At 44.3% G+C, this 23868-nt stretch overlaps 1 protein-coding gene across 2 annotated transcripts in view; it reads right to left on the minus strand.

Moving 5' to 3' along the window:
* Positions 1-22780, minus strand: part of ARHGAP44 (Rho GTPase activating protein 44) — a 143056-nt gene extending 120276 nt beyond the window's left edge. For both annotated transcript variants that reach the window (XM_029211388.1, XM_029211389.1), the window contains exon 1: positions 22408-22780. In XM_029211388.1, the coding sequence (XP_029067221.1) occupies positions 22408-22460 (53 nt within the window). In that variant the 5' untranslated portion in view covers positions 22461-22780. The remainder of the gene's footprint in view (positions 1-22407) is intronic.
* Between the last annotated feature and the right edge of the window lie 1088 nt (positions 22781-23868).

Genomic DNA, 23868 nt, shown 5'->3' on the forward strand with positions numbered 1-23868 from the left:
GCCAGAATTGGAAGGAAAAGGTGATGCTATGGTCTGAATGCCTGTGTCCCCCTAAAATTCATATGTTGAAATCCTAACTCTCAAAGATGATGATATTAGGAGGTGGAGCCTTCACGCATGACATAAATGTTCTTATAAAAGAAGCTCCAGAGAGACCCCCTAGCTCCTTCCACTATGTGAGGACACAGAGAGAAGGTGCCAGCTCTGAACCAGGAAGAGGGTTCCCACCAGAACCAGACCATGCTGCTACCTTGATCTTGGACTTCCAGCCTCCATAACTATGAGAAATAAATTTCTATGCTTTATAAGATCTCCAGTCTATGGTATTTTGTTATAGTAGTCAGAACAGACTAAGACAGGTGGGGGTCAGTGTTTCTAACTCATCCAACTGGATGGGTGTTGACCGCAGACACAATAAGGAAGCCTGGGTAGAAGATCCTGAATTAGGCTTGGAAATGTTGAGTTTAAGGCACATTTGAACATCTAACTGGAGGCCCCCATGACTTCTTTTCTGGATATTAGCCTCCTAAGAGGTTTCCCTGCTTCCACTCTTGCCTCTCGACTATGCACTGTGCACACAGCAGGAAGAGTCATCTTTTTAAAATGTAAGTAAAACCATATTACTTTCTCACAGAAAATTTCAAACTCTTTTCCATGGTGTATTAAGGACCTGGGGCTCTACCAAAGGCAGCTCCAAGAGGGCTTATGAGCATTCATTCACCTGCACAGAGTGGTCACTGAAGCCAAGGGCATGAAGGATATTGCATAGGCAGGGACTGTAGAACGATGCGTGAGGAAATCCATTATTTCCTGCAATGGAGACAGATAAGGAATGACCAGAAAAACAGGAAGAATCCCGGCAGAATATAGTATCACCGAGGCCAAGGGAGAGAAAAAAGCACTTCAAGAAAAGGTGATCAGGGACTTCCCTGGTGGCGTAGTGGTTAAGAATCCGCCTGCCAATGCAGGCGACACTGGTTCGAGCCCTGGTCCGGGAAGATTCCACGTGCCACGGAGCCGCTAAGCCCACGCGCCACAACTACTGAAGCCCGTGCACCTAGAGCTCGTGCTCCACAGCAAGAGAAGCCACCGCAATGAGAAGCCCACTCACCGCAGCGAAGAGTAGCCCCCGCTCACCTCAACTAGAGAAAGCCCGCACGCAGCAACGAAGACCCAATGCAGCCAAAAATTAATTAATTAATTAAATTAAAAAAAAAAAAGAAAAGGTGATCAACCAAGGCTGCTGAAACGTTAAATAGTAAAGACTCAGAGATGTCCAGTGGATTTAGCAATATGGAGTCTGGTACCTTTTTGGTGCCTTACTGAGTTCAGGCAGAGGCATGTGGGTAAGGAATAGGGCCAGAAGCCAGGCAGGGGGGAATAGAGTGAAAAGGGGGCAACGACATTTGCAGCAACATGGATGCAACTACGGATGATCATACTAAGTGAAATAAGTCAGAAAGAGGAAGACAAATACCATATGATGCCACTTATATGTGGAATCTACAATATGGCACAAATGAACCTATCAGCAAAACGGAAACAGACTCATAGACGTAGAGAACAGACTTGTGGTTGCCAAGGGGTAGGAGGGGAAGGAGAGGGATGGACAGGGAGTTTGGGGTTGGTGGATGCAAACTATTACATGTAGAATGGATAAATAACAAGGTCCTACTGTAGAGCACAGGGAACTATATCCAATGTCCTGTGACAAACCATAATGGAAAAGAATATGAAAAAATAACGTATATACGTGTATATATGTGTATAACTGAGTCACTTTGCTGTACAGCAGAAATTAACACAACACTGTAAATCAGCTACACTTCAATAAAAGAAAATTTACAAAAAAAAAAAAAAAGAGGAGGCAAAGAAATGGAGGCTGTGAATAGACACCTTTCCAAAAAGTCTGGCTATAAAAGAGGAGAGGTAAGTCAGGGTGTGGGAGTGTCAGGGGAGGTTTTGTTGCCAAGATGGAAAGGACTGAACACCTTCACATCTTGATGGAATGAACTGTTCGAAAAAGTAGCTGAATATACATAAGAAGGGAGACCTGATAACATAATAAGGTTCAGGAGGAGATGAGACCCACAGCACAGATAGAAGGATAGAAAGAAGAGAAAAAGGATTCCTCCTCCATTGGAAAAGGTGAGAAGGAAGAGAGAATACAGAGAGGTGGTCTTTGGACTTCACAGTGGAAAGTTAAGGCCATCCCATCCATCTGGCAGAGCTTCAGTTTTCTATAGGAAGTAGAAGGTGAGGTTAGTCATGGTGAGGGAAAGGGCTGGGGATGAGGAAGTTTACGGAAAGTAGGAAAGGGAAGTACTATTGTTTTGGTGAAGGACAGAAGGAGCTGATCTGACAAACAGTAGGATTCAGAGGCAGCAACAGGGGACCATTCAAGTTGGATGGTAAAGAATTCGTAAGAGTACCAACCTGCCTCGTTGAGTCACTTCCAACAGCAGGGTTTACCACCTCAGATACAGGCACAAAGCTCACGGGGAGGGACTTCCCTGGTGGCGCAGTGGTTAAGAATCCACCTGCCAGTGCAGGGGACACAGGTTCGAGCCCTGGTCCAGGAAGATCCCACATGCTGCAGAGCAACAAAGCCCATGCGCCACAACTACTGAGCCTGCGCTCTAGAGCCCGCGAGCCAGAACTACTGAGCCCGCGAATCACAACTACTGAAGCCCACGCACCTAGAGCCCATGCTCTGCAACAAGAGAAGCCACCGCAATGAGAAGCCTGTGCACCGCAACGAAGAGTAGCCCCCGCTCGCTGCAACTAGAGAAAGCCCCTGCACAGCAACGAAGACCCAATGCAGCCAAAAATAAATTAAAAAAAAAAAAAAATTCATGGGGAAATACTTCAAGAGGGTTCAATGGTTTGCAAGGTGATTAGAAGTATTAAAGGAACCTGAGATTCTCATGCCCTCCCAAGAAACCAGCTGTTGCTGATCTCCAATGCCAAGAGTGCCAGACAGAACATTACTCTATAATTAGAGAGTCTACACTAAGTTGGTATTTAACCACAGCAGATTTCTGAGTTAGGAGACTACGTGGATGAAAGAAGCTAGAAAAGCAGAATCTATCTGTGCAGCACAGCAGAGAAAGAAAAAGGTCTCCCCAGTACTATCACCATCTTGCTATTTTAAGAAAACAGGATAGATCCAACACTTCTTGTTGGCCTTGCCATCAACTTGTGCAGCAGAACAACTGCCTCTTTCGCACATTTAACATTTAATTACCTAAGTCCAGCCTCAGCATCAGATATGTGCCTTGGGAAGGGAAAGATGATGGAGTCCCCAGGCAAGGAGGGCAGCCGGGGAACCGAACGTCATTATCCAGGGTATCTTTTTTCTGGTTCTACTGCTGTGCACAGTTGTCTCTGTTCAGCTTTCATCACTTCTACTCAGGGCCTAAAGTGATGAGATGATTCTATCCTGGTTTGCAAATGACTTGCATTCTAGACTTTGGTTTCTTTCTGAATAATTAACAGTAATGGTTTATTAAACAGAGTATGGCCTTACTGGTGCTCCAGCGACCTGCTGGCATTGAACTCTCTGAGGCACAGAAGTTTGAACCCAGGTACCTGAAGGGGTGTCACCACTCTCCCTCCCAGGCCAAGGGAAGTCAATGAAAACCTACTGCAGGGTCAGCCAACTATGGCCAGTAGGCAAATCCAGCTCGTCGCCTGTTTTTGTATGGCCCACAATCTAAGAATGATTTTTAAGTTTTAAATTCATTTTTTTGAAGTATAGTTGATATACAATCTTGTGTAAATCCTAATGAAATAGTCTCCACCTATTATGACCAGTAACTTTTTTCGTCTTTAGTTGTGGTTTTTAAAATGTGTTACTAGATATTGAGTAGTTACAAAAGAATATTTAAAACATTAAAAAGATGGGTAAAATGCAACAGAAATACAGTCCAGAAACAGACCCACATGTACTATCAACTGATTTATGACGTGGAGAACACTGCAATGTCATGGGGAAAGGATGGGCTTTTTAATAAATGGTGCTGGAGAAAATGGGCTATTCATCTAGAAAAAAGATGAAACTGACCCCTATGTTAACAACATACTCACATACCTATTTAAGGTGAATTTTAGACCTAAATGTAAAAGGTAAAATGATAAACCTCTAGAAGAAAATACAGAAGAATATTTTCTTCTATGGGTTAGGCAATGATTTCTTCAACAAGGTACAAAAACTACTAACCGTAAAAGAAAACTTGGATTTTATCAAAATTAAAAACTTCTGCTCCTCAAAAGACATCAAGAAAGTGAAAAGGCCAACAACTGGCAGAAAGTACTGGTAATAATATAACAAAGGACTTCTCTCCAAAATATATAAAGAACCCCTACAAACCAATAATGAAGATACACAAAATCTAATTTAAGTATGAGCAAAAGATTGTATATACATTTCACAAAAGAAGAGATCTGAATACCCAATAAACTCATGAAAAGGTGTTCAACATCTTTAGTTGTTAGGGAAAATGCAAATTAAAGCCACACACCCACTGGAGTGACAAAGATCAAAAGGACAGACAATGCCAAGTATTGTCACAGGTATGGAGGAAATAGACTCTTACACATAACTGGTGGGAGTGAAAATGACACAAGCACTTTGGAAAACCATTTGACAGTTTATTATAAAATTGACCAGCAATTACACTCCTGGGTATGTATCCAAAGAAACAAGCCTATGTTCACAAAAAGACTTGCACAAGAATGTTCAGAGCACATTTAAAAAAAAAAAAACCCTAAAAACTGGAAAAAGGCCAAATGTCCACTAGTAGGTGAATGGATAAACAAATTGCGGGTATATCTGAATATACGAAATACTAAAGAGGAGGAAAAACGAATAAGCTACTGACACTTATTACAACGTGAATGAATCTCACAAATGATGTGTTGAGAGAAGCAGCCAGACACAAAAGAAGACATCTGATCGTTCCAATGCCATTTGTTGAAAAGTCAATCCTTTCTTCATTGAATTATCTCTGCATCTTTGTCCAAAATCAATTGACCATATTTGTGAGTCCTTTTCTGAACTCTCTATTCTGTTCAGCTGATCCAAGTGATGTCTCTGTCATTACCACTCTGTGTTGATCACAGTAGCGTTACAGTAATTATTAAAATTGGGTAGTATGATCCCTCCAACAATATTCCTCTTTTTCAAAAGTGTTTGATACTCTAGTTCCTTTGCGTTTCCCTGCAAATTTTAGTGTCAGCTTCTCTGTATCTATAAAAATATCTTGCTGAAATTTCGATTGGAATTGCATTAAACCTATAGATTAATATAAGGAGAATTGAAATCATAACTAGATTGATTCTTGCAATCTTGAACATGATCTGTCTCCCCATTTAGGTCCTCTTTATTTCATCGTTTTCAAGTTTTCAGCATACTGACCCTGCACATATTTTCTTAGATTTATTCCTGTTTTCTAAGTTTTATTTCCAAATGTTCACCTCTATTAAAAATACAATTGACTTTTTTTTAATTAAACATATATTTTTAAAAATTTATTTATTTATTATTTCTTTTTGGCTGTGTTGGGTCTTTGTTGCCGTGCGCGGGCTTTCTCTAGTTGTGGCGAGCGGGGGCTACTCTTCGTTGAGGTGCGCAGGCTTCTCACTGCGGTGGCTTCTCTTGTTGTGGAGCATGGGCTCTAGGCGCGAGGGTTCAGTAGTTGTGGCTCGCGGGCTCTAGAGCGCAGCCTCAGTAGTTGTGACGCACAGGCTTAGTTGCTCCGCGGCATGTGGGATCTTCCCGGACCAGGGCTCAAACCCGTCCCCTGCATTGGCAGGCGGATTCTTAACCACCATGCCACCAGGAAAGCCCCTACAATTGACTTTTGTATGTTCATTTTGCATCCCGAGCCTTTGATAAGTTCACGTATTAGTTCTAAGAGCTTTTTCATAGATTCTTTAGTATTTTATCCATATGTAATCAGCTCATCTATAAATAGGGCAGTTTTATTTATTCCTTTCCAATCTGTATATCTTTTATTTTTCTTGCCTGTTTGCACTGGTGAGCCTCTCCAGAACAAGGATGACTAGAAGTAACAGAACATCCTTGCCTTGGTTCCAGGGTTAAGGGAAAAGCATTCAGTCTTTCACCATTAAATATGATGTTAGCTTCAGAGTTTTCTTAGATACCCTTTATCAGACTCAAGTTCCTATTATTTCTAGTTAGATATTTTTTCATGAGTGGATTCTAAATTTTGTCATTTGCTTTTGCTACACCAGTTAATATGAGCATTTGGTTTTTCTTCTTCATTTAATATAGGAGGTTACATTGATCGATTTGTGAATGTTAGACCAATCATACATTCCTGGGATAAACCCCACTTGGTCACAGTGTATGATTCTTTTAATTTATTGCTATATTTGATCTGCTGTTGGTCTACAGTTTCTTTTGCTTGTAATGTGTATGTCTGGCTTTGTTATCAGGGTAAGGCTGGCCTCACAAACTAGGTGGGAAGCGTTCTCCTCTCTTTCCTCTTCTGAAAGAAATTGTGTAGAATTGATGTTATTTCTTTCAGTGTTCTGTAGAAACCACCAATGAAACCATCTGGACCTGGCATTCTGTTTTTGCAAAGAACGCAATTTCTTTATAGATATAAGACAATTCCAGTTATATTGACTCTTCTTTGGTGAGTTTTGGTAATTTGTGGTTTTCAAGGAATTGGTACATTTTATCTACGTTGTCCAATTTAGGTGCAGAGTTATTTGTAGTATTTTTTAATCCTTTTAAATAACTTGTCAGAGCTGCAGTAATATCTTCTCTCTTATTCCTGATATTAGTCATCCGTGTCTTCTCATCTTTTTCCTTAGTTTCGCGAGATCAACGTTATTAATCTTTTCAGAACATCAGCTTTTGGTTTCATGTATCCTCTCTACTGTTTTGCTGTTTTCTATTTCATTGATTCTCATTCACCTCTTTATCACTTCTTTCTGTTTGGTTTGGGTTTATTTTTTATGTTTCTATTTTCTTAAGGTGAGAGCTTAGATTACTGATTTGGGACTGTTCTTCTTTTCTAATGTAAGCATTTAATGCTATTAATGTCCCTCTAAGCTTTAGCTGTATCTTACAAATTTTGATGTTCTAGTTTCAGTTTCATTCAAAATATTTTTTAATTTCCCATGAACTATCCTCTTTGGCCCATGGATAACTTATAAGCATACTGTGTAACACTGGGATCTTCTAGTTATCTTTCTGTCATTGATTTCTAGCTGTATTCCATTATGGCCAGAGAACATACTTTGCATGATTTCAAATTTTTTAATTTAAGATTTATCTTATGACCCACGATATGGTCAACCTTGGTAAATGTTTCAGGGGCACTTGAAAAGAATATGCATCATCTTGCTGTTGGGAAAAGTGTTCTATAAATGCCAAATAGATTCAGTTAGTTTCTGCTGTTATTAATTCTTCTATATCCTTGTTGATTTTCTGTCTACTAATTCTATCAATACCAGAGAAGAGCTTTTGAGTTCCCACCTGTAACCGTGGATTTGACTACTTCTCTTTTCAATCTATCACTTCTTGCTGAATGTATTTTGAACTTCTGTTCTCATTTAGGATTATTATGTCTTTTTGATTAGTTGAACCTCTTACCGTCATGTAATATTGATATCTTTCCTCATCGCTGTAATTTTCCTGGATCTGAAGTTTACTGTATTTGATATGAATATGTTCACCCGTTTCTTTTGAATGGAGCAAACTTGACAAACTCTTAATAATTCTAATTATTTATTTGCAGGGTTCCTTACATAAACAATCATATCTGAAAGTAATGACAGTTTAGAGTTTCTTTCCATTTTTCATACCTTTTTATCACACTCAAGAACTTTTTATGACTTCTTCTCCTTAGAATGGCAGTGATGGGCATGTGCCATTGCTGCTCTAATATATAATATAATCTAATATAATAATATAATCTCTAATATTCTACTAAGATTTAAAGCTTCCTTCTATCTTATTCTAAAGCGTATGCGGCAGTTTTAGCAAAGCATCTCTCTCCCTTGTCCTTTGTGGGTTTATAGGCATGAAAACAAAGTACCTCAGTTGCTGCTAGCAGCTATATTGTGACCATGAAAAAAGCCAGTCTGAGGAAAAGGCCAAGACACAGGTGAAGGCAAAGCAAAGAGAAACGGCGAGAAGGACAGCAGGGGCCCAGATCACAGGGCCCTGGACTCTCCCGACCTTTGGACGCCCTGTCACCTGAAACAGTCTCCCTATTGTTTAAGTCTCTCCGGATTGACATCTGTTACTATAATTAAAAGCATTCTAGGTGATACAAATGATGAACAGTTTTCTTTCCTACAGAACTTGAGAGCCTTAAATAGAAATACAGACTGTAAGCTCCTAAGAAGAATCTACACTGTGCCACATTCTTCACAGTCCAAGGATTTTTTTCCCACAGAACAAAACTTGATAAAGATGGAAAAGGACATGCTTCTGTCCATGTATTCAAAAACATCATATGCCCTGTGTTGCAGGCAGCCAGAGAGAAGAGATTCCAGGCAAGAATACAAATAAGGAGGACACCGCAATAGTCAAGGGTAGGGACACAGATGACAATGAAGAATCAGAGAGGAAACACCAGATATATTGATAAATTATAATTCAGAGAGATTTGTAGGAACTGACTGGATACGGAGGGGTGAAGAATGACCTCGGAATACCAAGAAACATGCCCTCTATGTGACTGCTAAGGTCACAGATCCCTGGCAAAGTGATAAAGGTAGAGTCTTTGATGTCACTGGTAGAGTCTTTGATGTCATTGATTAGGGTCTGGTCAACCATCCGGGTGGACTGAACGGCCACCATCCCTTCTTGGTCCTTCGGGCAGAAGCCTCTAATTTTCCTTTTGGGAACTGCTTCTCCCCACTTGCAGTCTGTGTGGGCATGCAATCTAGTCAACTCTCTACCCTCCCACTGTCCCCAAGGGTTGGCCAGGTCACATGACCCAAACCAAGCCAATCAGACTCTCTTCTGCAATGGAATCCTGAGTGGCCCAATGACAGAAAACAACTGGGAAGTAACCCTTTTTTTTTTAACTTTTTAGATTTATTTTTTTATTGAAATATAGTTGATTTACAATGTTGCGTTAGTTTCTGGTGTACAGCAAAGTGATTCAGTTATACACGTATAATTTTTTATATGTGTGTGTGTGTGTGTGTGTGTATATACATATATATATATATATTCTTTTTCAGATTCTTTTCCCATATACATTATTATAAAATATTGAGTATAGGGCTTCCCTGGTGGCACAGTGGTTGAGAGTCCGCCTGCCGATGCAGGGGACACGGGTTCGTGCCCCGGTCCGGGAAGATCCCACATGCCACGGAGCGGCTGGGCCCGTGAGCCATGGCCACTGGGCCTGCGCGCCCGGAGCCTGTGCTCCGCAATGGGAGAGGCCACAACAGTGAGAGGCCCGCGTACCGCAAAAATATATATATATATATATTGAGTATAGTTCCCTGTGCTATACAGTAGGTCCTTGTTGGTTATCTACTTTATATATAGTAATGTGTATATGTTACACAAATTCCTAATATATCCCTCCCTGCCACTTCCCTTTGGTAACCATAAGTTTGTTTTCTATGTCTGTGAGTCTGTTTCTGTTTGATAAATAAGTTCAGTTCATTTGCAGGGAAGTAACCCTTTCGAAGGTAGCCTCTGAAGAGCTGTCCTGTCGCCCTGCACCTGGTCACTCCTTTGATTTTCTGAGCCACCCCCATCCTTCGCAAATCTCCATTTTGGCTTAAATTAGCTCCTTCTACTGCTGCAACCAGAGAACCCTAATAGGTCACAGGGAACCACTGGTCCTCCGCTCCAAGTCAGGCAGACAATTTCAAAATGTGATGTGTCTTGGAAATTAGCCACCCTCAAAGGCTACTAGCCGATCACTTCCTAAGAGCAGACTATTTTATTCTGTAAAATGAGATGATATCGTGACCTTTCCAGATCATGACCATAAGAAGTTCCCCATGTTCGAAACTAAGGTTCAGGAGAACGTCAAACATATTTCTAATCAGACCTTTCAGGGCCCCAAACTTAGAACATCAGTATGAGAATTTCCAGCTACATTTTACATTTTCCCTCTTTGTTTTGAGTCCTGCAAGAGTTTGGTTTGGTTTTGTTTTGTTTTTAACGTTCATTTTAAAGAATATGGAAATTTTTAGAAAGTACCAGCAGCAAGAAACGAAATCACTCCTAATCCTACCCAAAGGTAAACACTACATGCTGAACTGTCCAGTCCTTCCAGACTTCCTTCCAGTGTGCTCTATGTACTTTTTTTAAAAAAAAATAGTGTACAGTCTCAACTACGTATGCACTTCTGTACCCTGTTTCCTTATCTTAAACATTTCTCAAAAGCCCTTAAATTTTTTTGAATGTTAGGAAAACACGAAGATTTTTACAACTGCAGAGATGTGCCAGAATTTAATCACCCCACTAACGTTAGGCATTGAAAGTTTTCCACTTCCCTTCCTGCAGAATCATTAAAGGACAACGATAAAGAACACTGGTGTCAGAGCCAGTAGATCTGGGAGCAAATCTTAAGAACTGTCCTTCTCTTACCAACTATGCACCCAGCAGCAACACATACTCACCTGCTCAGAGATTTGTGCAGACAACTGAGGACAGATCAGAACCTACTCTGAAGTGGCGCTGTGAGGATGAAACAGGAATATCTGTAAAGTACATGAAAGTGTCTGTTGGAGGACACACTCAACCAAGAGCAGCTATGAAAACTCAACCAAGAGCAGCAATCCCAACAGTGCCCATAAGCAAACAGCGAAAAGCTCTGTCTGCTTTTCATATTCCTTATTTTGTAAAGGTCCCTGTTTGGTTTATTCGTTATGTAGGAGTCTGTAGGGGCTTTTGCAGATACAGAAACTGCTCTTCTTTCAACATAGAGCTTAAAAAAAAAAAAAAAAAGTACTTTCAAAGGGTCCTCTTCTTACCCTTTCTGGTGAAACTGCAGTCAGGAAACAAGGTGAAGAATTTTCTATTGGCAGATTTTCATTGTATGCTCTTTGTGGTTGGCTACCTACAAGACACTCCATTACCTTAAATGAATGTGACAGTTTTATTTTTATTCATGTCAAGAGCGGTCCATTAGCATTTCCAGAACCACCTAAACTGAAGTAACTGGAAGGACCCTGAGGCTGCTAAGATCCACCCTCAGGAGACAGCGGACCAGGGGGAGCATTTGCCTGTACTTGACCTACTTAGGACGCAGCCCAGATATGGTCTGCCCCTTTCTTAGTCTACTTCTGCAAAATGGAGCTACAAAGAGCACCCCATGCCTATCCATGTTGCCATGAGCCAATAAAAATAATGCCTATAAAGAACACAGCCCAGTCCTTGGCGACAGGGGACAGAGCTGTGGCTTCTGTGGTTCTGCTCTTCCGAATCCATGAGGGACTGGATTTCCCTGCCCCAGCTCAAGTGGCACGGGGTGTGTGATCTTCTCTGGCCAATGAATGTGAGAAGTGACCTGGGTCACTTCCAGGAGGAACCTTAGGAGCTAATGTATGATTCACCACATCTTCATTCACTCACCCACTACCATCACAGAGGTGCACGTGGAACAAAGCCTGGGTCCTTGAGGGGCCACCCCCAGCCCCGACTGGCCAGAGCCTAAGCTACCGAGATCTTGAGGGTTTTTGTTACAGCAGCGTAACATGGACCATCCTGAGGAATGCAATAACTAGTAGTCACAGTGAGTTTTTAAATGATTGAGGCCACCAGTATTATTAATATCTCAAGATGTTTCATGTTTGCCACTAAACATAGAAAAACTGGGTTTCATTTGGGAAAACAAGACAAAGGGGTATCAATTGCAACTTGTAATTTTCAGGCACTTAAGAATATAAATAAGGCCCCAACAAGTGTCTCATGTCAAAGAGGCTTTCAGCACAGCAGGGGATCGTGGTAATAACTATAATGTATTGAGTACTTACAGACTGAGGATATCCTATTTATTATCTTATTTAATCCTGGCAATCAGCCCATACATTAGGTGTCATTCCAGTGTGACAGGATGAGAAATTCTGTTCTCATGGTTCCTCTCCCCACTGTAAAAAGGTTTTAAAATTTATATATATATATACACATACATACACACACACACACACACACACACACACACAAATTCTGACATGAGAGATGGTAGGTATCAGCAAGAGAAAACTTTGTTATCCTAAAGATGCTCCTCTCTGAACGACCTGACAGATTCCTGGACACCGTGAGAATCTACAGCCACCCTCCTATGATGGAGACAAAGAATGACCTTTCTCATAGCTGCACACGGAAGGAGAGAGCAGCCAGAGGGGACTGGAGTGAGCAGGGGTACAAGGAGGATTTCAAAGACAGGCAGTGGGACAGGAGAGAGATATACTCCTGGTTATTCACCTGTGGCAGAGGCTCCCTTCCTCCAGTCTTATCTAGGGGAGCTTTGTGACTAGTTCAAGCCAATGAGATGTAAACAAAGGTGACATCTGTCAATTCCTGGTCAAGGTATCTAAGAGCCAGGATGCCATCTCTACATCCTCTCTTCACCTTTAGTAGATTGAGATTGGGGGTGGATCACTGAATCATGCATGGAGAGCTGTCCTGGAAAGCCCCCTGACTCCCATGACATATCACATGAGCTTAAAACAAACCATTGCTATGTTAAGCCACTGAGGTTCCAAAGCTCAGGTGTTACCATGGCATAACCTAACATCCTAATATTGAGACAACATGGAAGACTCGAGGCTATAGGAAAAGAACAAATAAACCCAAGGAAATCGGGAGGAAGGAATTTAAAAATTAAAGAAGAAGAAGCTACTATAAATAGGAAAAAAAAAATGCACCAATCAAGAGCTAAAAAGAAAGAAATTTTTATAAAACCAGATTAAACCTAAAAGCTGATTAGGTGTGGGGGGAAGGAAACCCTCTAGCAAAGCTAGTCCAGGTGAGAAAAGAGAGAAATGCAAATTAGGCTGACAAAGGAGATACACGTATATACTCAAAAAAGATTCTATTAAATTTTAAAATCATCACAAAATTAATGCTTTTCTATAAAACAGGTTACTAAAAATGACTCAGGAAAAGATAGAAAACATAAATAGTCCAATGATCACTGAAGAAATTGGGAAAGCTGTCAAAGAACTACCTCTAAAAAAATGTCCTGGAAAAGTCGTTTCGAACCTTCAAAGAACAAGTAATTCCTTACCTCACCATTGCACAGAAAAAGAAGAAAACGTACAGTTCATTTTACAGTGTTATCAAAATGTGACAAGTTTAGCATAAGAAAAGAATTCACATGCTCTCGTATATGAATACTGAATGCCAAAATGCTAAGTAAAACAACTAAATCTAGCATTGTATAAGAGTAATTAGCAAACCATAGTCAAATAAGATCAACTGCAGGAAGGCAAGGAGAGCTCAATACTAGAAAATCTACTGAGGTTCAAGAATGTAAAACACAAGGTCCTCATGTGCAGGAACTGTAGGAACAATCATTGGTGTATCCCCAGCACAGAAAACAATGCCTGGAACGTAGTAAGTGCTCAATAAATGTCTGTGGCATAAATTATTGAGTGAATATATTAATAACTTAAGGGAGAAAAACATGATTATCTCTAAAGACCATGATAATATAGTTAATCAAATTTAACTTTAATGCCAAAGAAAAACTCAAAGTAAAATACATTTATGCAGCATGTAACATGATTAAAAAATAAAATCTCTCAAATCAATTATCACGCATTTCCACAGAGGATAAGAAGAAGACAGGGAAGTCCACATTTTGCCATTTATTCACCAATATTTTAACACTGTTCTACAAGTCCTAGACAATGCAATTAGACAAGAAAATAAAATAAATATAATACTGAAGAGGAAGAAGAAAATTACTATTTGTAGAAAATATTTATGATTGCTACCTGGAAAATTCAATAGACTCAATTTTTTTAAAGTACTTAAAAATAATGAGAAAGTTTATGAAGGTGACTGTTTAAGATATACAAAAATCAATAACTTTCCTACATTCCAGCAATGAAGAGTAAGAAAAACATAACAAAAGATTCCAAGCATTAAGTCTACAGTAATGACAATGACAAATTATCTAAAGCACAGAAGCAAAATTATGCAGGACGCAAGTAGACAAAAACTAGTTTATAGGATCATAAACAGACTTGAATAAACATACCCTATTCCCAGATGGGAAGAATTATCATACTAAATATTGCAAAATTGTCAGTTTTCCCCAACTTAATGCATACGTTTTAAAAGATACTAAGGAAGAATAAACCAATGAGCAAAGCCAAAGGAATATGATCAACTTTTTTTTTTAAATAAAAAAGCAATTTGTAAATTAGCTGTGATTAAGGCACAACAAGATTTTTAGGCAAAGCTGTTGAGTCCTAACTGCCAAGCCAAGGTGCTGCCCCAGATGAAGCTGAGCTGAGGGGCCCAGACCAACTCCACTGCACCCCCCACCCAAAGCCTGGGATGCACCGACCCATCCCTGCTCACCTGGGCAGTAGAGCCCACCTTAAATCCCTGCCAACTGGCAGGTCAAGAGAACAAACTAGAATCCTACAAACAGATACAAGTAGATGAAATCTTTTAGTACATAATAATGATGACATTTCAACTTTTAGTACATAATAATGATGACGTTTCAATACAGTGGGTATGAGTTACTTCATTCAATTTGATATCACGGTAACTGTTTAAAAAAAGAAAAACTAAATGTGACACCTACGTGATGTCCCACACCAAAATTAAAGAATTTGATGAATTGAAGATTTGATGGCAAAATAAAATTATATAAATGGTAATGAAAATGTATAAATATTTATGTCATCTTAGGCTGAGAAAAGTGTTCCAAAGCATAACATTTAAAGCACAAACCATAAATTGATAGACTTGAGATCACGAAATATTATAAATGACATAAAACAAAATATAAAAGGCAGAAAAAGCTACAGGGAGATGTGCATGGCATAAGACAAAGCTTGTATATGCTTATTAACAATTACCTAAAAGTCAGTAAGAAAACCGTCATGAACATGACTTTAAACAAGTGGGGCAAAGGACTATGCAGCAACTCAGGAAAGGCCATGAATGTCCAGCAGACATAACAAATGCTCAACCTCACTAGAAATTTGAGAGGAGAAAAGAGGTTTTGGTTTTATTCAGGTAATTAACAAAGTTATAATATTAGTTGCTGATAGAGTTGGGGAGAAGAAATTAGCAATTCTTCTGAGGATGAAAATAGAATATGTGTGTGTTCATATATATAAAACGTACATTCACAGTCTTAAAAACTTACATATTCTTTGGTCCAGCAATTCTATTTCTAAGACTTCATCCTAGGAAAGTAAACCCATAGGATATATTTGCTACATGATTACCAAAGGAAACCGGCGGACTCTAATGGAATATTATATAGTTGAAAAATTATGCTGGAGACACACTATTATTGACATGGGATGATATTCAAGATGAAGGGGGAGGGACTTCCCTGGTGGAGCAGTGGTTAAGAATCTGCCTGCCAATGCAGGGGACACAGGCTCGAGCCCTGGTCCAGGAAGATCCCACATGCCGCGGAGCAACTCAGCCCGTGCGCCGCAACTACTGAACCTGCGCTCTAGAGCCCACGAGCCACAACTACTGAGCACATGTGCCACAACTACTGAAGTCCGCACGCCTAGAGCCCATGCTCCGCAACAAGAGAAGCCACCGCCGTGAGAAGCCCGCGCACCCCAACGAAGAGGAGCCCCCGCTAGGCGCAACTAGAGAAAGCCCACGCGCAGCAATGAAGACCCAACACAGCTAAAAATAAATAAATGAATCTTAAAAAAAAAAAAACAAAGGAGGAAAAATCAGGTTGCAAAACAGTACACACCAAACCGTCTCTAGCTCTTTAAGAACAGATATACACCTATGAAAAAACTTGGAAGACCATATCCAAAATATTCACTGTGGTCTCCAGGTAGTGAGATTATTGGTGATTTTTTTTTTTTGCCTTTTTGCCCACCCATGAGTTTAAAACTTTTCTACGATAAAGTATCACTTATGCAACCAAAAAGAAAGTTTGAAAAAAGTAGATTGAATTCTGTGGGAAAATAAACATTTATCCTAAAAATAAACCCTGAAGTTGGAAAATGAAAGCAAAAACATCTGCTTCCTGGACAGAAAGGATAGTTTAAAACTGCTCGACAGCCACACACTTCCCACAGGCAGTGGGGTGCCAGGTGCCAGCTTGCTGGGAAGCCCTGCACCGAATAGGAGAGCCCTAACTCTCCCCAGCTCCCCCCAACCCACCCCCCAGCTTCTCTCCAACCCACAGCTAACTTCACTCGGAGCTGAAGCCTCAGGGTATTATCTGTCGTTATCAAAATAGCATTTGAAATATATGTTGTCATAGCATTTGAATCTCTTGATTATCAATAAAAGAGTTCCTTACTTATCCCCTCTAAAAGGAACAACCAAAAATTAAATGACTGTTTTGCTCATACGGCTACGGATTCACTCTTTCTAGAGAAAAAAAATTGCTCCTTATCACCCATCATGAAAAAACGCTAATGACTACTGATACATTTCTTTGCTGGATGGCCACTGGGAGGGGAAGTCATTAATTGCTGTTGAAAGGAATGGCTCCCTCGCAATGACTTGCAGGTCTGGGAGAACAGAATTCTGCAGGAAATCCTGACGACTGAGGGCTGTACAGCAAGGAGCTTAGGAGACAGGAGCAGAGAGTATTCCATCCGGATTCGCTAGCCCGTTCATCAGGTTGTGAGCACATTCTGTTCTCTGTCACACAGACACACCACAGCAGGTGGCCAGACATGGGCTTCCATAAAACTGATGAAAAACTTCGCTTTGAGACCTCATAAACATGCACCTTGGGGGACAGGATTGGGTCTGTCCAGCCCTGCTGGCCTAACAGGAGGACGTGGTCCCGCTCACAGGGAAATAGAGGTGGGAGCCAAGCCGTCCAATGACTGATTTGCAATGACCTTTCCATGATGCCCTATGGATTGGATCATGGCTCTCAGGAGGCCTGCTGATGGGCAAGGCAGTGTCTCAGAGACACCTTCAAGGAAAAGATCCTCGCTGGCTTCGGCTGCTTTGGCCCAAGCAAAAAATGCCTGCAGCACCAGTGCTCCTAGAGGCCGCTGCATCCTTGGCATCTATCTGGGTACCACTGGCGACTGCGGTCACATCCTGAGAGCTGCACAGCAGCAGTGATGCTCAGCCCGGCTCTGCGCCAGAAAGCAAGCCCAATCACGGTGGCAGGCTGAGCGGTCTAGGAATGGAAGACGGGGGCTGTGCAGACCAAACTTGGCCTTCCACTCACCAACTCACAGACTTGAAAACCAAAGAATCCAACCCCACCGGCCCTGCTCCCGCCCTCCCACGCCTCTCTCTCTCACACTTCCAGAGCTCCTTGCCTACTCCTGGGCTTCTTGAATGTCCCCCGTTTTGCACGAGAGCACAGAGCCCACTGACGGCCACCATTGGGCAGCGGCCCTGGGAATCTAAGAAGCCCCTTACACTTGGGAGGCCAGCGTTTTTGGAGAGCTGAATGGGCAAGAAGCAGAAAATGACAAGGAACCTCACCGACCATTTCTTGGGCACCTGGTGTAAGCCAGGCTCCCTTTAACTCCTAACAGTCTTCTGAGGCAAGGGCTACTGTGACCCCCACTGTGCAGATTGGAAAAAAAAAAACCCTCCTCCTCCCCAGGTCAAAGTGTCAGTTTTACTTCCATTTTCTCGGTCACTTAGCAGGTCTCTAAGTCTCAGCTCAGGGAGACCAACCAACCAATTCCACCCAACACAAACCAAACACCACTTGCAAGAATACTCTATGTCTTTCAGGATGCCTCTCACCCCAGCGGCCGACAGACTCTCCTGAAGGCAAGTCAGGCATGAACTAGTTCCTCCCTTAAATCTTGCTCTGTCCTTCCGAAGCCCAGCTGTGCAGCTGTGTTCACGCCTCTATACGCCCCTTCCCACCACAAAGTGAAAGAGGCCCGGTGTCAGGAGGCTCTTGCATCTCTGTCTACGATGCAGGGATCCCTTGCTCACTCATGCCTTCAGCTGCCAAAGAATTTCAGAGAACAGACTATACACCAGGCATTAGGACAGTTGTCCCTGCCTTCGAGGAACTTGAAGTCTAGTGGGAAAGGTAAACAAGATGAGACAAAAACAATGCATGCCTTGCGGACACAGATTCCAAGAGAAAAACAGGGATTTTGTTTACCCTGCACTGCAAGAGCCCCTGAACCAGCGCAGAGCCTAGCACACAGCAGGCGTCCAATAAGCATTTACTGAATAAAGGAAAGAATGAACGAATGCCACGTGCATACAACCCAGTAACAGTTATAGCATATGCCCAAAGATACTTTTAGCTACTATTTATGGAGCATGCCCTAGTGCTGAGCACAGTGTTGGGTGCTTTTCAGGGGTAATCTCAGGTCCTCATTGCCACAATTACCACATTACTGTTACCGAGTCCAAGCTCGTGCTACTCGCCGCATGACAGGCCAATAAATCGAGAGACGAGTTGATGGGGCAGGGAATAATGACTTTATTCCGAAAGCCAGCAGACCCAGAAGACGGTGGACTTGTGCCCCAAAGAACTGTCTTGCCTGAGTTAGAGTTCAGGCTTCTTTTATAGGAAAAGGGGAGGGGGTAAAGCCAAACACTTCCTGGTTCCTGTCAGCCTCCAGAAGGGAGGTGTTAATTTCTTCCTCCCTGCATTCACAGGTGGGCATGGTCAGGATGTTTCCTGTGAGCTAAACAAAGGTATTTTAGCTTAATGATCATGACCTGGGAGGCAGGGTTCCCAGAGATGGGCCATTATGTGTAATTTAAGCTTATAGGCGACATCCCTTTAGTGATTGACTTGTAATAGAACACAAAGGGTCTTCCCTATTACATTACCACAGTGCAACTCTTGTTATGCCCATTTTGTAGATGAGGAGACTAAGGTGCAGATTTCAGCTCAAGATCCCATAGTCAGTAACCAACCAACCAGATCCATCGCACTCGAAAGCCGGGGCTAGCTGGAACCATTAGGCACATGGTGGTCCAGTCTTGAAGGGCCAGGGATGCTTCCCAGAGGATGAGCTGAAGTGAAAGGACAGAGAGAGTCCAAAGCAGAAGGAATGTGTGCAAAGACGGGAGAAGCAGACCAAGGAGGAGACGAAACTTTTCCCAGTTAAGTGCAGGGGGTTTGAAACTCTTCCCAGTTGCTGGCACCCTCTCCACGGAGAGGTGAGCACTTCAAGAGGAAATACTATTAGCTCCACTGAGTACGTGTAAGCACGGCAATTCCTACGTTGTTAAAGGGACTGGATCTGACCTCCAGAGGTTTTATATTCAGAAGACCTCCAAAACCCACAACTTATGGAAGGCGAGCTGGGTGAAGAGCCGTGAGGAAGGGCACCGCTCCAGCCCACCTCTCAGCCTTCCCTCAAAGACAGGAACGTCGTCACTTCAAAGACACGCAAGGACAAAGACACGCAAGCGGCTTGTTAAAGCCACGCCACTAGGTGGTCCACCAACCCCACGCCTAAATTCCAAGCGTCCAATCCTATTGCTTCCACGGATTCAAGAAATTAAGAAGCAATTGTTAGCATCATGCCTCACTACATTCTCAGTAAGACAAAGTAAAGGCTGCCCCTTTTATTTACCTGCATGGACCCTACGACAAACTCTTTTAACCTTGTCAGTAAACATGAACTGAGCACCAACTGCCTACAAGGCACTGTGCTATATACAATGAGCATATAGTGGCGATCTATACATTCTGTGGTACTGTATTTGTAAGAAGTCAAAAAAAAGAAAACTAAGCATTTCAAAGAGTGATGAATGCTGTGACAAAAAAGAACAGGATGATGGACGGGACCGTGAAGGAGGCGGGGGGGGGGGAGGCGCCTCTCAAAGGCCTTTGAGCTAAAGACCTGGATGATGAGGAAAAGGCAATATGGGAAGAGCAGACCCTCAGCTGGGCAGGGAAAGTGGGAAACAGCTCGAACAAAGCCCCTACATGGAAATGAGCTTGGTGTGTTGGGGGCAAGGAAGCCTATCGTGGCTGGAGCACAGTAGAGGAGGCGCGGGCAGGCGGGTGGGCGGAACAGAAGGAGTATGGAAAGACAAGGAGGGGGTCAAGTCGGACAGGGTCTTGTAGACCCCTGGAAAGACTTGGGGCGCTTGGTGCACTGAGATGCCCCTGGAGGCTTTCAAGCAGCAAAGCGGCACAAACTGGTTTTTGCTCTAAAAGGTTCACTCAGAATGTCACCAAAATGGATACAAGCCAGTGATACTCAAGAGTGGGCTGGCCCCCACTTTACCTGGTGCAGGACACCACGGATGCCATCTGACGAAGAGCCAGAAATTCATCCACACGCCAGCATCCACCAGAGACTCCATAAACAAGTGGAAAGTACCTCTTAGTGACCAGCTGCTTGGACTTCCAAGAACGTGCTTTCAAATTAGTAAGACCACCTGGTTCCTATTCTGAAACCCAACTTCTTCCCTTTTCCCTTGGTCATTACATCCATGGATGAGGGTAGAAATCAGGTTTTATGCCCAAGGCTCGTAAATCTTACCACTCCAAAACAAGTCCTGAAGAGAGAAAGAGCTGTGTTTCAGGGGCGCCAGGGAGGAAGCGTGAACACCTTGTTACCATTCCGCTTCCAGCACCAAAGTGACACCCCAGGACCAAGTGAGAAGGGCAATCCAAGTCTACGGTCAGGGGCCTCTTCGTCACGTGGTTGGTCTGGTGCAATGACCTGATGACAGAGGCCAGCCAGCAGAGTGATGCAGAAATCAAGTCACCAAAGACACGTCAACTCAACTGTCATCTGCTAAACAACCCGGACAGGAAAACACTGCTTCCGCGTCCAACATATCCAAAGGCAGCCTGTGTGAAGCTGTATCTGTGGCAATGCCATGCCAGAAATCTGGGCTAATCTGACTCTGCTATTCATAAATTCTCCCCCATGTGAAAGCACATGTGTTTGGGAAAGGAAAACGCATCCAAGTCAATTTTAGACATGGTTACTTGGAAACCATCTGGCGTCCCTGGAAGCATACGAAGCCACCACATCCCCTGCCCTCAAATGCCCACCGTAATCAGGGCAGTATGCTTACATGGTCATTCAGTGTCCCCAGTTAGGTCCCCACTCCCGCCCTACCAAATGCCAGTTCGGGCTCCATTTCCCACCCAAGAAAGGTACTGGGTTTCTTGGTAAACCTAGCGGAGGGCCCTCGATGTGTTGAGCTCGCACTTGAACTGCACCCAAGGCTGGGTTCTCTGCTTTCTGCCGCTGGCCTTAGTAGGGAACACCTGCATTCCTTGACCACAGCAACAACAGAAATCCCTCCCCAGGGACATAAGTTCCACGAAAAATCCCCTCTACCTAACCACCCTGTGTGCAGAGCCTGTCGAGCTTTGGAAGAGAACCACCAGAACCCTTCTGTAACATCAATAGAGGCTGGCACCCCGCAGAGCATCTTCTGAAGACACTAGCCCAGATGTAGCCCATTTTCACCGCGATGACAGCCACAGCCGGCTGGGTCTCGCAGCGTCCTAGGGCCTTGCTCTTCCTGACTGTGAGGCCTCAGTCCCCCTCTCCCACCTGGCTGTGATCTTCTGCTTAACTCATCTTCCAGAGGAGCTGGGCCTCCCTTTCCGCAGCCTCCCTCCCTCCCTGCGCTGAAACCTGTCTCAGAACCAAGCCGACAGCAGCGCCATTCCACCAGCACCTGCCCTGCCCCCGCTCCCCCCACCCCTACAGATGCTCTCTCCACCACCTAACGCCTCGACAAACCCGGCCAGGAGAGAGATCCAGAATCTCATACAGTCAGAGCCCCAGGAAACAAACACGGCAGGAGGCGCAGGCTCAGCTCTGCCAAGACGACCAGGCCCAACACTCCCCCGGACCCCCGAGGAGCCCCGAACTCGGCCCAGGGGAAAGCATCTTCGCAGGGCGACCGCGGTTCGGCGGCCTCCAGCGCCATCAGAGCGAACACCTGTTTCCAGGAAGCTCTGGGGCCAGAGGGAGAAGGGAGTCCCGGGGAAAGGCAGGGAGGACGAGGTGAAGGGGCAGCTGGGGACGCAGGTAAAGGATGCGTCACAGTTTGCGCTTGGCAACCGGAGCCCCGGAGCAGCGGGCAGAGCATGAGAAGGGGTCCGGGAAGTTCAGGGAGGAGGGCTTGCGCCCGCGAGCGGCGCCCCGAGGGGGAGAGGGCCGGCAGGGAGCGAAGGGCGTAGGGCCGGAGGCCGGCGCGCCCGCTCCATCACCTGCGCGCGCCCGGCGGATGCAGGCTCGCAGCGCACCCCGGCCCGCGGCGGCCAGCGGGTGACCTACCTGCCCACCGTCTGGTTGGCCAGCTGGCGCATGCGGTTAAACTGCTTCTTCATCGTGGTCCCGCTGGCGCGCTATCCCGGGAGCTGGGGAGGACGGAGCAGCCCGGAGCCCGCCGCAGGGTTACATGGCTCCCGCGCGGAGCCTCCCGGGCGACGGCGGCGGCACTGCGGAGCCTCCGGAGCCGTCTGGCCCCGAGCGCACCTCCCTCCCGGGGGCTCCACCGCCTACTCCCCCTGCCGCCGCGGCGCCGGCTGCCGCATCCTCCTCCTCACGCGCGCCGCGGCGCCTTCATCCCAACGCCCGGGCCGCCCTGGGCGCCGCCGGGTCCGCCCCGGCTGCTTGCCCCCAGCCCAGCTCCGGCGCGGGACCCGGGTCTCCGCAGGCTTTCTGGCCGGCGGCCGGGGGTCCCCGCTGCGCCTGTGCGGAGGGCGCCGTGCATTCTGGGACTTGTAGTTCCGCGCCCGGCGCCCACCTTCCCTCTGCCCGAAGTTTCCACGTGCGGCGGGGCGCAGAGGTGGGCAGAGGCGGCGTCGCCGGCGGCTTTGCCCTTAGCATTCTAGGAAGGGAAAGGTTTTCCTGCTTTAGAAATAAAGTGGAACCGAGAATACAACGGCACATTAAGAGCATCTGTCTTCCATTGTCTCTTTTCTTAAAATGAAATACAGGTGACTTACAATATCATATTAGTTTCAGGTGTACTACATAATGATGTGACATTTGCATACATTATGAAATGATCACCACCATAAGTCTAGTAACCATATGTCCCCACACAAGTTGTTACAATATTACTGACCATATCCCTTATGCTGTATATTACATCCCCGTGACTTATTATATAACTGGAGGTTTGAACCTCTTAATCCCCTTCACCTCTTTCGCCCGCAGCCCCTCCACCCTCGTCTCTTCTGGCAACCACCTGTGTGTATTTTAAGTGAACGGGAGGCATCGCTGCTTTGAATTCACAGGAGGAGTTTTGCCAGCAGGAACGTGGCTCATAAAGTTGCGCCTGATTGACACTGAGGCGCGGGGTTAAGCTTGGGGCACAGGGGTTGATGGTCAGATTTTGAACCAGGCATAGTTTGCATCCCAGAAATTTGATCCTCGCTTTTCACCAAACCTAGTAGGTAACCAGAAGCCAATATAATGATAGTGGCATTGTAATCACGGGCCGAATTTGACCAGGACAACTTTCTTGTGTGGCTTACATTCCAGCCTCATTTCCCTTCCACCGCTGGGTCATCAGCTGTGACCCGCCTGCAGCGTCCTACACAGGGGCAGCCCATTGACCTCAGTTGGCTCTTGAAAAGGGCTCATTGACTTTCTGCAGCCTCTATCCTTAAGAAAACAAAGGTGATTGCAGTTAGGTTTCATCATGATCTACCAAGTAAGAGCAGTTGTTGTTGCGTGGTAGGGTCTTTGGATCAAACCGATATGAGTTTATATTAGAATTCCAAATAC

Source organism: Monodon monoceros, unplaced genomic scaffold (genome assembly GCF_005190385.1).
Source record: "Monodon monoceros isolate NGI ecotype Baffin Bay Population unplaced genomic scaffold, NGI_Narwhal_1 Super_Scaffold_9, whole genome shotgun sequence".
In the NCBI taxonomy this organism is placed as follows: Eukaryota; Metazoa; Chordata; class Mammalia; order Artiodactyla; family Monodontidae; genus Monodon; species Monodon monoceros.